The sequence below is a fragment of the Trachurus trachurus genome (genome assembly GCF_905171665.1).
Source record: "Trachurus trachurus genome assembly, chromosome: 12".
Classification (NCBI taxonomy): Eukaryota; Metazoa; Chordata; class Actinopteri; order Carangiformes; family Carangidae; genus Trachurus; species Trachurus trachurus.
The window spans coordinates 9,358,601-9,373,403 of NC_139908.1; the positions used below are offsets into that span (position 1 = coordinate 9,358,601).

At 42.4% G+C, this 14,803-nt stretch overlaps 1 protein-coding gene across 2 annotated transcripts in view; it reads right to left on the reverse strand.

The window, feature by feature from the left end:
* The window catches only part of fibcd1b (fibrinogen C domain containing 1b), a 102,806-nt gene that overhangs the window by 43,808 nt on the left and 44,195 nt on the right, over positions 1-14,803 (reverse strand). For both annotated transcript variants that reach the window (XM_083982977.1, XM_083982976.1), the window contains exon 5: positions 10,952-11,088. In XM_083982977.1, the coding sequence (XP_083839103.1) occupies positions 10,952-11,088 (137 nt within the window). The remainder of the gene's footprint in view (positions 1-10,951; positions 11,089-14,803) is intronic.

Sequence of the window (14,803 nt, forward strand, 5' to 3'; positions counted from 1 at the left end):
CACTCGTACTCTCTCTCTTTCTCGCATACACACATGCAAATACAATTCCTGCATTTACATGTACTTAAGTAAAAAAGATTATTCCTGCTTTCAGCAATAACCTGATCTTTTTTTTTTTTGAAGCATCTCGTAAACAAGAAACCTGTTTTTCCTTATTGGGTTATAGGATTAAGAGATACAGGGTTAACAGGTAGATTTCTGTTCAGGCTTTTTTATAAACATTTGTTGTTTCTGTGCATGGGCATGACAAAGACGGTGTGCAGTGCAGCGGAAATATTTATCATCACATTGTTAGCAGCGTGGCGGGATAAAAGGTAACATCCCAACTGACAGGCTTAAAGGGACAATGCTAACAGGCTACTGATATTTTACAGTTAGGCTATAACATTAACCATGTTGCCATTTAGCTCACCTTGTTAGCATGCTAATACTATCAAAAAAGCAAAAAGGAGAACACAGCTGTTATCAGTGTCAACATAGTGACATAATAACTTCAATGTTAGCCATTTTAGCTCATGATGTTAAAGGGATAGTTCAACATTTTTGGCAAATTCGCCTATTGCCATAATACCTATCGACATAGAGGTAGTTGTTGGTGCATGTTGTTTTGAGCTGCTCAGCAAATGGAGATGAACGGTACAGGTCCCCTGTCCCTCATCAAACTCATCAAATACACAATCCAAGAACTCCAAAACACTCTCGTTGAGAAGGTGTGACCTGCACATCCGCCACGCTGTGAAATGTATAATTATGTAACATTACGACACATGAAGCAAAACTCCGAACCACTTGCGCTTTTGAAATCACTCCGCCCAGCAGCCGTGTCTGGAATGTAGTAGGCTACCGGCTGCATTTGCCTCGAAAACAACTCTGTCTTTTAATGTTAGGCCTGCCCTACATTATTATTTCATAGTGTGGTGAATGTGCAGGTCATAACTTGGGGACCTGTACCGTTCACATCCATTGTTTGCTGAGCAGCTTGCGTCTCTGCCCTGCCGATCTCAAAACAACATGCACCTATAATTAAAGGCAATGAATGAACCTACCCCTCTGACTATAGGGATAATGGCACTAGGCAATTTGCCAAAATGTTGAACTATCCCTTTAACAGGTTTACTTTTGTGCAGTAGCAACAAATGATACAGCTGTTAGAAGTGTCAATGCTAACATGTTGGTATTTTACAACAATAGTGTCAACCATTTTTGTTCATAATTTAATTTTAGCTAAGCATGTTAGCAGGCTAGCATTAGCTCATTAGCAACAAAGTACAGTAGAGACGGAGAGCTCTGTAGGGCAAATGAAATGAAATCAGTCATGTAAATTTTGGAGTCAGGGAAGTTATTAAAATTCATCTCCAAGGGGGGGAAAAAAGGCTTTTATTAAAAAAACCCACAAATGTCACCGTCATGGTGGCATTAGCTCAAAGCCAGGGAATCACCAGCCAGGAGGATTCATCCTCTGGGGACCATGTGTCTCAGCTCTGGATATGACACCATTTTTTTCTTCTTCTTCCTTGTGTTCACCCTGAATCCCCCTGTGTCTGCTCCTGCTCCTGCCTCTCTGTCTGCCTCTATGTGTGTGTGTGTGTGTGTATGTGTGTCGTGGGTGCAGCTTACCTCATCTGGCACCTGCTTCAACTCCAACATCTGCCTGCAATCACCTCATCATCTCACAGTTCAAGAACAGCGGCTCTCCTTCCACTCAGATTGTTCCGCCTGTTCGGTGGCGGCTAACCCTCTCTCTCGCTCACTCACTATCACAGTCACTCCAGTAATTTGTGCGATTTTCCACGTGTAACTCGCGAACCGGATTTTCTCCTCTGCCTATAGGACTGAAGCCATTTCCGCTCGCGTCGCCTCGACTCATTACTCAGCCGTCCCACGTCTCACTCGGCAAGCCACCTGCCAGTCTCTGCCATTCCCTCCGCTCTTCTCTGCCTGCTTGTCTTCCGCCTTCATCTCTCTTCATCTACTATTAGCATTCATTAAATCCAGTTAAAGCAGAAACATACTGTAAACCACCAAGTCAGTTTCGGCTTTTGGGTCCTAAAACTGAACAGCCTTAACACTTTAGATATTTGTGCAAGATTTCCTGGAAGTGGTGGATCGACGTCTTCATCTTTGCTTGACCAAAAAGTAAATTCAATACAGAAAATGTAAACTGTGAACCAAAATGTGTCTATACTGGTTCACTAATGGCTCTTCTTCTAGTACATGCTCTGTATTGTAAAAGCTTTAGTTTTCACAGTAACACGTTCTTTTGACTGCTTTGCTTTTAGTCTGGGAGGGAGAAAAAAAAAACCCTCTAATGGCATATAAAACATCCACCAGCAGTGATATTGCTTTGTGCGTTTGCACATGTAGCAGGAAGGAAATCCTAAATCAGTAAATGCTCTTGCAGCATGCAGCCCTCACACAGCTGTCTAACCTTTTCCTCACACAACCTGCACCCAGCCCCGGCTAATGGCGCTAATATCCTGAAGGACATGTCTGAAGCTGCGTGTGATAATGCCTCCAGTCGACAGCTCGTGCTCTCTCTTCAGCAACACAATAAGGTCCCCTCATTCCAGTTAATGAGTGCAATGTTAACACATTTGTGCAGAGAAGTAGGAGAAACAAACAATAAAAAAGAATAATAAAAGAAAAACATATATCTATACACCTGTATATGAGTATACTCACCAACTGCATCTAAACACTACGGAAAACAAATATGTTTTGAGCAAAAGTTAGATTGTACTCTGAAGTTTTCAATTTCCCTACCTTACAAAGTATTTACAGATAAGACACAACTGCAAAAACATCCATCCTGGGTTTTCTCTTTTTTTTTTCCAAACCAATAAACTAACACAGATGAAATATTGAAGAAGCTCAGAGTCGGATAGAAATAGTAAAAAAGCCTATATCGTACACTCCAAATGCTCAAAAGGCACTCCAAGCCTCTAAAGGAGTGATACAACATGCACACAATCGTACATTCAATCTCAAACTTTTACATTTCAGTTCTTAGCTGAATTGAATATTTGAGAGTGATTGCAGTACTTCTGATAAAAGCACCATTTGATAATGCAGCTCCACACTGCACTCTGATATATGTACTCTCATTCATTATTTATGCCGTGGTCATTTTTAGTCCCTTCCTTTTAACAAATAAAATAGTAATAATAGAAGACATTAACCTAAGCCGTGAGGCTGTATTTAAATGGCATTTGAAATCTCCCTTCGCCGAAACAGGTAGAACCGCAGGCCCAGAGGATTACTTCATCTGAGTGGGGGGCTGGCGCGTGTATGTATATTTTAGTATGTTTGTGTGTGACTGTGTGGGTCTCTAAGCACATATGAACACACATTTAGTGAATGTAGATGTACTCTGTGCTTCTTTGACTACGCGTAAAAGGTCATTTTATCCCATCCCACTCATTCTGGAGAGGTGGGCAGAGTGTGTGGTGTACGTGTTGTAAATGTATGTGTGTGTGTGTGATAGGGAGGTCTTAGGGCCTAGTGATGACAGCTCTTTTCTTTTATGTCCTATCTGCCATCATCCCTCCTTCCTGTGTGGTCAGACACTCTCCAGGGCGTGAGTTATGTCAGTGGAGAAATACAGACCAATTTCCTCTGACAACCACCCACATCAACCTGTACTAATGTCTCTTCTCTTCTCTTCTCCTCCCTCCTTCCCTTCCCTTTCCCTTCAACTGATCTGAGCCATTATATTGTTGTTTTTGTCTATAAACAGTTCAACTCTCTAGAGATTGAGTCACTGTTTCCCATTGAGTCTTGGTGATTTGTTATTGTTCCAGATTGAAGATTTAAAAGCAGGACTACCCTGCTTTTATTGAACGGCGGCCATTGTTGCCAAAAATAGTAATTACACAAGTGTAGCATATTGAATATACCCTGTGGGAGTGCTCCTGTAAACAAACAGAGGTTATGTTTATATTAATTGTTAGCCTAGTTGCCAAATTAATTGTGCATTACCATGAGCTCTAATAAATGTGTTGATAGCATTTCTTTTTCTTTTGTGAACCATTGCTGCCTTTCTTGGCACATTACTGCCATTTTACAGAAAAGAGGTTTAATTTGAGACCACTCACAGGAATATATTGTGTTGAACAAAGCTTTATAGAGGTCAAAAACTCCATGGGGGAACTTTTACTGTTCAAAGATCTTCTGAAATCACTTTCTTTAAAAGACAGCAGCTGTGCCACTCTAAAATGTCATAAAGTCAGAAAATGTACTCTTTAAATGTCAGTCACACATCAACCTTAAGTTTGCCAACATAGTCTAAAACACCATGTCCTACCAGTTCACGTGTAGTGGGAAAACAGCTCAGCGTATTGGGGGAGATATGATGTTTTATTGATTGTGAATTCAACGTGTCATCTGCCAGAGGGAGATTGTCCTGGTTTGGATTAGCTGGTCTTATTTTAAAGTGTGGTTGCACTGATAAACAGGATGGTTTGGTAATGATTACTGCTCCAACTCCACCCACTTCAGCTCTACTCAGGATTTCTATGCTCCAACGTCTAACAAAATGGACTGTGGTGAGCTTAAAACCAAACAACCACAAACATGCTTCGGTGTTTATTTTCCCTGTGCTCATATCATGTTCAGCAAACACTTAGTCTCTGGCACAATGGGAGATCTGGCACACAACATGGAGTTTCATTCAATTTAGAAAATATCCAGATCAAAATATAGTTTCAAGTTTCAAGTTTCAATACTTTCTTGCCATGTCAACAACATTGTTGATTGGAATTTGTTTCAGTGGGCTTCACACACTGACATAAAAACACAACATACACCCAACATGATAAAATCAGAGAAAAAGTAGTAATAAATAGATAGTCCATGAATATGGCACATTAAAACAATACCCTTCCCCCCTGAATGAACCAACGTGTTTAAAATAATATACTCCTTATAGCCGACCAATTTTATGGGTATATCATGTATGTGTTTGTATGCATGGAGATGTGTGTACATGTGGTTGTTTATGTGGACATGTATGAAAGAATGTGCATGTGTACAGTACGCATGTGTATGTGGGTATTTATGTGTGTATGGATATGTGTTGTGTAGGTACATGTATGTATGTTTAAATTCTGTGTTAGGTGTATATGTAACTTATATCATCTTTTGTAACATTAGATAGGCTTAGGTAGTATCCATTATTTTTAGAGGGGGTGGGAGTCTATAAGTTTAACTTCTTCTCACTCCTTTTCGAATATGGATTTCTATATCTCATGTTAAATGTTTTGTCTTATTGTCTTTGTTTTTAATATATATATATTTGAAATCAAAGGTCAAATAGCTCATTTCACTTGATCATCTTCGAGCTCTTTCTCCACCTGTCTATAATAGGTCTCTCTCTCAGCTGAATGATGATATCAATATATCAAACAACCGCCATGAGGAGTAATGAATTAACAGCCTGTACAAATCTGAGGATGTGGACCTGATGGAAGAAGTTGGACCAACCAGGTCTCTTCCTGGAGCTGGCCGCCTGGTCAGGAGGAGAAGGGCCGTGTTGGTGACCAGGAACCCAATGATCGCTCTGGCTAAGCTCCACATACAGTATACTGTGTAGAGATGGGAAAAAACTTCCAGAAGGACATCCATCACTGCAGCTCTCCATCAATCTGGGCTTTATGACAGAGTGGCCAGACGGAGGCCTCTCCCTCTCTCTCTCTCCTCAGTGAAAGAAAGGGACATGAAAGCTGCTCGGAGTTTGCAATAAAGCACCTGAAGGACTCTCAGTCTGTGAGAAGGAAGATTCTCTGGTCTGATGAAACTAAGATTGAATTGTTTCCTCAGCTCCAAGCGTCATGTCTGGAGGTAACCAGGCATTACCTGACACCTGTCCAACCCCCCTCCCAGTGGTGGCGGCGGCGGCGGCGGCATCCTGCTGTGTGTGAGAAATCCTTAATGAAACCTCATGACCTCCGGCTGAACCAATGGGTTCTTTTCTTTCAACCTTAAGCACACAGCCAAACACAACGCAGAATTGGCGTAGCGGCAACTCTGTGAATGTCCTTGAGCCAGAACTCTCTGGAGAGACCTGAAAATGTCTGCCCACCTACAGTACGGTCCCCCATCCAACCTAACAGAGCTTGACAGGCTCTGCAGAGAAGAATGTCAGAAAATCCCCCAAAATCCAGGTGTGGAAAGCCGGTTGCATCACACCCAAGGAGACTGGAGGCTGTAATCGCTGCCAAAAAGGTGCTTCAGCTATAAGCACTGAGCAAAAGCTCCGAATACCAATGTCAGACTGATAGTTTAGTTCAGACGGTGGATATTGAGTGAAGATTGATGAGAAGAAAATGAATCTAAATGATTTTGGCACGAGCTCGCTGCAACAAAACAACACATGAAGCAAGCGAGCCTGAATACTTTCTGAATGCAGTGGATAATAAACGCCGAGCAGCCCAACGAGAGATAAAAAAAAAAAAAGGTAACCACGCAGAGTTTGCTAGAAACCTCCTTTTGTCTCTTCTCTCTTCTCATGAAGAAGGGAAAAAATAGGCATACATTTATATATGATCTATGAGTCATTATGCCCTAGAGGATGTTCTTGCCTATGTTAGTGTGATTTCAGTGATGTCAGCAGCACTCAGAGCAAACACTTCATATTCTGCGTTACCACCGCTAGTACCACTGGCTATGCACATTAATGTAGATTTATCCTCCTCTCTACTACACCTCAAAGACACATCAACTATATATTTTCTGCCTCGCTCTCTGAAAGAACCTGACAGGTGCGGCTCACATCATCTCTCTTTTTCCTCCCCTACAACTATGAGGGAAGGTAAGCAGATCTACCTTAACTCCTTAAAGCATTCAGCTAGAGAACTACATATTAATAAGGCAGCGTTTTAATTCCTGAAATGTGGCGGCGTGGAGCGATTTCTACTATGAATGATGAGGTGAGAAGCTTCTTCTTCTTTTTTTGATGCTGGGCTGCTAACTTAGAAGCTGCTTTGTGTCTGGTTGTGATTGATGGTGCTTCATGCAGAGCGTTACTGAAAATGGCTTCTTTGATCATCCTTTTACAATTATCAAATGCTCTCTGATGGCTTTTTTTGTGTGTCTTTTTCCCCTCTTTTGAACATTTGCAGTCCTCGTGGGCGTGAGGACCGTGACCCCCGACCCCTGCGTGTTTACCCAGACATTATCATGCAAAACAAATCCTTGGTATAAAGAGACATGTGGGCAAACAACCTCCTAAAGGTCACCACGGACTGCTGATCGACATCTCTGCCTGTCACCATTACTTAACACATCTGCATAATCCCTCAGGCGTCCACGGAGCCTGTCTACTGTACATACAGTGGAACAAAGAGAGACTGCATCTGAATTAAGGCACTGCAGCGTATGGGGAAAAAAAAAAAAAAATGCCGCTCCTATTGTGTTTCTTTTATCTGCGTGTCTCACTTTCTCCCCGTCTCTCTCCACATCAGATGCTCTCTTTTTTTCCCCCTCCTACTCTTCTGAGTCCTGCTCTCTCCTCTGTTCCCTCCCTCTTCCAAGTAACCTGCTCATCTCTCAGTCTGTCTGTCTGCGGCGGCAGTCACGGCAACCACAAAGTATGCTAATGAGGTGGTAGCATATGGCTCATTCCTTATTTAAGCTCAGCCGTCGTCAGACAGACAGTAAGCCACTCGACTCGCCCGAGCATCCCGTCTCCCTATACCTGCCCCTGTTGGATCACAGCACGCTGATCTCTTAATGAGGCTCAAGCGTTATCACAATCAGCTCTACACACCTGGCAGGATCAGTAACTGCTACATTATCACTTCAATCTGAGCTGCGGTGTAAATCCTTTTATAAGGCAAAATGCAAAGAGCACTGCTTACTTAACACGATTGCACTGTACCGGGAAAAAAAAAAAAAAGAGGGTGCATGGAAGACTCAAAACTCAAAAGCTATTTCTGTGGTTAGGTGCACACATAAACATTTATTCATGCATAGGTCTGTGCACACACATTTACACACACACACACATGCATTTTTGCCCAGCACTGACAGCCTGGTATGTAGCTCTATTCCATCATGCTGCGGTAAGCACTCTGTCACTCTGACAGTCTCGCTTTATTTGATGATAGGAGGGTACGACCTTGCCTACGTATCTCACACAGTTAGTCACCGATTTACAAGCACACACACACACACACATACACACACGTAAACACAATTGAGTGCCGTGCCAATGTAACAGTGACTTGGGCTGAAGTTTGACATGTACTGTAGTGTGTGTGTGTGTGTGTGTGTGTGTGTGGCGGAAGTGCAAAACAAAATCTGGATTGGACACCACTCTATTGTCAACTACTTATTTGCCTTCTTGTTAAAGGGATACTTCATCCAAATCATCTACTCACCGTCATGCCAAGGAAGGGTTCGGAGAACTTTCTGAGTCATCAAAACGCTTTTGGAGTTCCAGGGGGGGTCCGGCTGGAAACGGATTTTCATATAATGGCGGCGGATAGAGTTCACTTTTGATTCGTCCAACACACACACTATGAAACATCCAAATGCCTCCATACTGCTCGTCTGTACTGACCCAAGTGTCCTGAAGCCGCCACATGAAAAAGTTGTTTGGAAAAAAATAATGTGATCTCTGTTTTTAGCCTTGTTGTAGCAGTAGCTCCCAGTGGCTCTGTTGATGTTTGTCGTATGAGCGAGATTTGCTGCGAGATGTCTGTTGGTCATTGTAAACCATTGGATGTATGATGTAAACACGGAAGAACATCTCGCAGCAAATCTCACGCAGCCACTGGGAGCTACCACTACAACAAGGCTAAAAACAGAGATCAAATAAATATTTTTCTTAACAACTTTTTCATGTGGCGGCTTCAGGACACTTGGGTCAGTACGGACGAGCAGTATAGAGGTATCTGGATGTTTCATAGTGTGTGTTTTCGATGACTCAAAAGTGAACTCTATCCACCGCCATTATATGAAAATTCGTTGCCAGCCGGACCCCCCCTGGAACTCGAAAAGCGTTTTGATGACTCCGAAGGTTCTCCAAACCCTTCAAGACTGTGAGTAGATAATTGGTGAATTATCGATTTTGGGTGAAGTATCCCTTTAATATTTTTATTGACAAAAGAGGTAATTATTGTGGAGGTGTCAACAACAGCACTAGTGTTTAATACAGTTAAAAAACAAAACAAAGAAAGAAAGGATGTGAACACCAGCCAAAGATTCCTAGAAAATCTGTTTACAGGTTTGAGAGAAATCCTCCTTATTGAGAATTTCACACCTCTGTAGCATTTTAACACATTTAAAGGAGGAGGAGGTTTTTTTATAATGTGCATCTGAAGAGGTTTTTAAATATCCATCAAAATCACATCAACAACACGGCGTCACACCTGCAAACTGAGGGAGGACAGCAGGCTCAACGCAGCAGATTTATTTGCTTGTGGAACATTTTAATGCAGCCTGAACCACTTTGCATGATAATGAAAGAAAGATTAATCGTATCCATAACACTTAATTATTCAACTTTAGCAAATCAATCCTTGAATAAGTTTTGGGCAGGTTCTGAAATCAGCCAACGGACGCTTCACTTAAATGTGCCACCACCTTAAAAAATAAAAAATAAAATAAAATGATGTGACAGATTTGTGGAGCTGGAATTTCAAACTCTTTAAGTGTTACAAGGCCTCAGTTCTCCATTAAGAAGTGCTGTGTCTTCCCTGAGGACTGCCACAGTACACTTCAGAACAAAGAGAAATAAATGGCTTTAACCAGTCAGATGGTGTGTGCATGTGTGTGTGTATGTGTGTGTGTGTGTGTGAGCGTGAGCACAGTAAAATAGATCTAAACCACACTTCCAAATATAACTTCAAACAGCTCGGTGTCAATGTTTGTTCACCTCGCTGTCTCTCATTCCCAAAAGACGCAGCGATTCCAGTATGCAGCCTCACTTAAACAACCATGTTTACTTTAGCAAGGCCAGACAACTGACAGATGTTTGATCAAGGAAAAACACAACAAAAAACACCCGCTTTAAGATACTTTAAATATCTTTTCCCATGTTCCATCTATCTGTTTCCATCCAAAGCAGATTATTATACAAATGCAAGATTTATAGCACCAGAAAGGTCGGATACCTGTCAATTGTAATAGAAACAGTCTTCATGACAAACTGTCAAAAGAAAAGAAAAGTCGGCTGTGTGTTTCTATACTGCATCTTCATGTCCCATCTTTGTACGAGGTGAGACATCTCAGCATCAGCACGTCTATTAGATTTACATAATTTAGCTACGTTGTGCCATCAGTTGTCACCGTAACAGCTTACCCTAGCGTTGCATCTCTACCCCTGCTATTACAGCTCCATTTACTCAGCCTGCAAAACAAAAAAAAGTGTCACTGTGATTCATCGGATAGATTTCAGTTTTTGTTGTGTCTCGGTGCTCCGTTTTTATTGGCTTTCCTTTGTCTCGCTCGCCTGCATTATTCATTTTCCCCTCTCAGCGCTCTACCTGTTGACATCCCCACTTCAAGTATGACTAATTAGTATTCTGCTTTCTAAATGAAAAACAAAGCATAAGAAATAATGGACTGTTTTCAAACAGGTCCTCTTGAAACTTCTTAGAGCAACACAAGTATAATCACTGATGGTGGAAGAAAACAAGAAACACACACATAGTATAAAAGCTCATTTGCTGGATGACGGAGACGATGGTGCAGTTAGAAATGTTTGTGCCGAGTGAATCATTCTTATTTGCGGTGTATTTGGTAAATAAGAGCGGGCTGGTAAAAGCAGGCACGGTGAAAAAAAGGAAAAAAAAGCCATTCCATTTCCCTGTTTTCATTTCATCTTCATTACAAACCCTGCAGAAAATGTAGCGACTGAGTGGATGTTTCTATTTTAGTGATATGCATTGCACAGCTTAAGTGTGTGTGTGTTTGTGTTTGTGTGTGTGTGTTTTTTCCTCTGACTCACTGTCCAGCCTCCTCCATCTGTGGTCATGTCACAGTAGACCTGGAAGCCTGCAGGGTGGTGCACGGGAAACACGGAGTAGATGCCGTCCTCTCTCTGACCACTGGCGTACAGATCACCGCAGTCACGGGGACGCGAGCCTGGGGAGAGGTGAGAGTAAAGGAGACGTGAAATAAATGAGGTCCGGTCCGGCTCGCTAAGAGGCTAAGAGGCTAAGAGTGCTCGGAGCAGCAAAGAAGAAAAAAGATCAGGTAATAAAGGGCAGATGAGGGGAAACATGAGATAACTTTTGTCACGTTCTGTTCTGCCTGCAGCCCCTAGCTAGAGATGCACATAAAGACACGAAGCAAACACGAAGGTGGTTGTAGTTTATGAAGTCGTCCTGTCAAAAATGAAATCATCAAAGTGTTTCGCTGACTCTATTTTTCGGAACTATTTTCCAAAAGGGTGGCTCTTGAAGAGGATGGGGAAGAGCAATGAGGAGGTAGAGAGTGTCTGAGGGAGGGAGGAAGCGATAGATGATGAGACGGATGGGCGGGTGATAGATGACAGAGTCTAAGTGTGCCGGAGATAAAACCGTGAAAAAAAAAAGAGACAGAAAGCAGGAAGGTCAATATGAGGACGGCGAAAGGGTGGAGCAGGTGAGACGATAAACAAGGAAAGAAAAGTGGGAGAGACGCAGAAGCGCGGCTCGGCGAGGACTGAGGTATATGTGCGTTTCCAGTGATACAGAGACAGAAAGTGAGGAGAGAGGGTATATAACAGGCAGGCGGAAAGAGAAATTCGGGGAGAGTTAGTGCACAGAAGACAGGAGGCTTGTACGCTACAGCAGAGCAGAACAGTAACACCCTTGTCTGTGACTGAGAAACCCATCCGACGCTAGGGACACAAAATCTATTCCCCAGGAAGCGGGAGGGGAACTCTGTGATGAGGACAATGTCATAGATTATGCATGCCAGCCCTTCACCAGGTCAAACTCCTGAATTTAAAACAGCCTGGAGAGCTCTTGAAAAGGCCATACAAGATTTTTTTTTATTTTTTTTATACTCCCTACACGATGCAGAATGTTTGGTCTCCCCGAAGCTTTTCCGTTTCTCTGTGTAAGCCTCGGCTAATAAGCTCCGACTTAGCATTTCCCACTTCTTCTTTTCATTACAGGAAACTGAAGCCGTCTAGGGTTTCATGGGACGTTAAAAAAAAGACAATATCATCATTATTTAAGAATTTGCTCCCTCTCTAACAAAGGCTTTCAAAGAGTTTCAGCTTAATGATCGGATCCCTCGCAGGAGAGAGAAGTCTTCTGACCCCGACTCTTTCTCCAGGTCCGGCTTCAGCTCGGCTTGCCGCTACAACTTTTACTCGCTCACCACCGGGTTAAGAGTTTTTGATCATCCGTTGTTTGGTAATTTCTCCACTGTTCTCCCCCTTCTTCAGAGCCGAAACCTGCACCCTCGACATCAAACGTGTCACAGGAAGTTTCTAGTCGGGGCTACAACCACTTCTTCACACCGCCTGCCTCTGCGCTGTCAGTTTTCCCGTCGCTAATTCCTCCTGTCATCTCGGAGCCTCCTGTTCCCTCCTGCCCTGCAGGAAGCGTTAGCTCTCTAGAATTGTCAGTGTTTCCCGCCTTCAGCCATCACCTGATTCCCACACTCACCTGCCCACCAGTTCCCCAGCCTCTAATTAGCTCTCATATACTATACAGGCAACTTTCCGTCAAGTTGCCAGCCAGATTGTTGTTGCATTTTGCATCATTACCATTTCGGTCTACCTGCTGGATAACACCTGATCCGTATCTGGATATGTTATCTGGATTATGTGCATTTGCATTTACTCGCTAAAGCTCGCAGGGAAAAAAAGATGCAGTTTTTGAACTCGCTGTGTGTCAAAAGGAGGATGCTGAGCAGATTAAAAGTTAATTCCAGGTCTGCAGCAGGTCTTTGCCTGCTGGCGTCACCCCTCTGGCTTTGTTTACTTGTGTCTCCCCTGCTGATAAACCCTGCTCTGCATTACTGACACAGTTAACTTTGTTTTTACCTGAACCTGCCTCCTCTGAGCCTTTACATTCTCCTACACAGTGCAGTTCTCTCTCCAGGGTGTGTGTCCAGTTTTAAAGATTAGAGCTCTTTGATAATGTTAAAGGACAAAGCTGGTGATATTCCGTATTTCTTTAGCCAGAAAATTTAATTAAACACACGTCACATTTTCAACAGATTTGTCTGCCGCTGCTCTCTGAACTTTTGAGTCCCTGCTGACATATGTTCTAATAAAAAGGCAGAGTTTCCTCCTAACACAGGTCGGCTCTGTAGTTTCCAGCAGATGTGACTCCAAATGGACGACAGACGTGCATTTGTCGGGGAGGGGGGGATATTTTCAGCTTGCAGATTTGGTGCTCTGTCGAGGATTTGCAGCAGCAGGATGTGGGACCGACTCAAAAGGACAGCAAGTGATTATAAAGGAGCATGACACCCATTGTGATGCTGTGGCTTATTGATGTATTTTTAATACAGAGATGGAGAGAGACAGCTCCATGAAGGTGAGGTGTGTTAGGGGTGTGGACACATAGACAGAAGATGTTAGTTGTCCCGTATTGCATCTGTATGGAGAGACACAATCATCAGTCACATAAACCCTCCCAAAGTAAGTCACTCTGACACGGCAGACAGTGCACAGTAGGACGTGAACTCATTTAAATGCACCCTGTCCTCCTATCCTCTGCTAACACTGCTCATTTAGTGGAAAGCATCGCTGTTGGTCTCCAACCGTGAAAATGTCCTGCATCTAAAATGTATTCATGCTTTGGCTTTTCTCTGCCTCTCTCTTTTTATAGTGCATTACTCAGAAAACAGAATAATTCATATGGCAGGAATAATGATAATAACAACAACAATACTAAAGAAATCTAGTAAATGCCAAATGTACATGTTTACAACTGACAAAAGATATAAACTTCTAAACTTGTAAAGCCGAATGAGAAGTAGAACTCCTGCGGTGGTTTCAGAGGGACAGACACACAGTCACAGATATTTATAGTTGTGTATTAAATACATAAAAAACGCACTTGTGCAGACTGAAAATGTGCCGTTCTGTTTGTAACGGCAGAGTTTTTATTCACTTACAGCAACTCATTGTGAACAGTTAATATATTAAACAGTTCCTGCCGGACTGACCGTATGTCAGAATGATACAGCAGCATATATTATGAAACATTATTCTGGTGTAGCGCATACATCAAATTGATAATAATGAGATAAGGAATTTCCGTAAAGGATACAACACACAAATAGGCAAAAGCGAGATAATCCACACAAGAGTGCTATAATAAATAAACAATTTATTGCATGTAGAGAAGATGTGCGCGCTGTTTATCATTTGCAATTTGAGCTGATGTTTTTATAGTTGGTTTTATCGTTAAGTGTAGATCTCTTCGGTAAGATGTCAAGGCAACAGAAACGCAGACTGATTGGATGGTTTGTGTTGGAGAAACAGGAGTGGAAACCTGCACAGAGCTGCTTCTCAATAGGGATTTGATGGATGGACTTAACTGTGGAGTGTATACACGCACATGCACACATGACATTTAGATAATCCTATGCATGTTTTATGTTTTACTCGACTTTTACACAGGTATTATTATTATATTATATAGTACATGGAGTATGAGCATGAAGAACCTTGGACATGTGAAGCTCTGTCCGTGGTGCTGAACCTTGATGCCGATTTTTCAATTAGTCTGAATGTTCTCCAGCTTTTACCCCTGACATTAACATAGCTTTGGGATATCTATGCTTTAAATGGGCCAATGCGAAGCACTCTGTGGATACTGCGAATGTTTACATGAAGCACACAAGGATA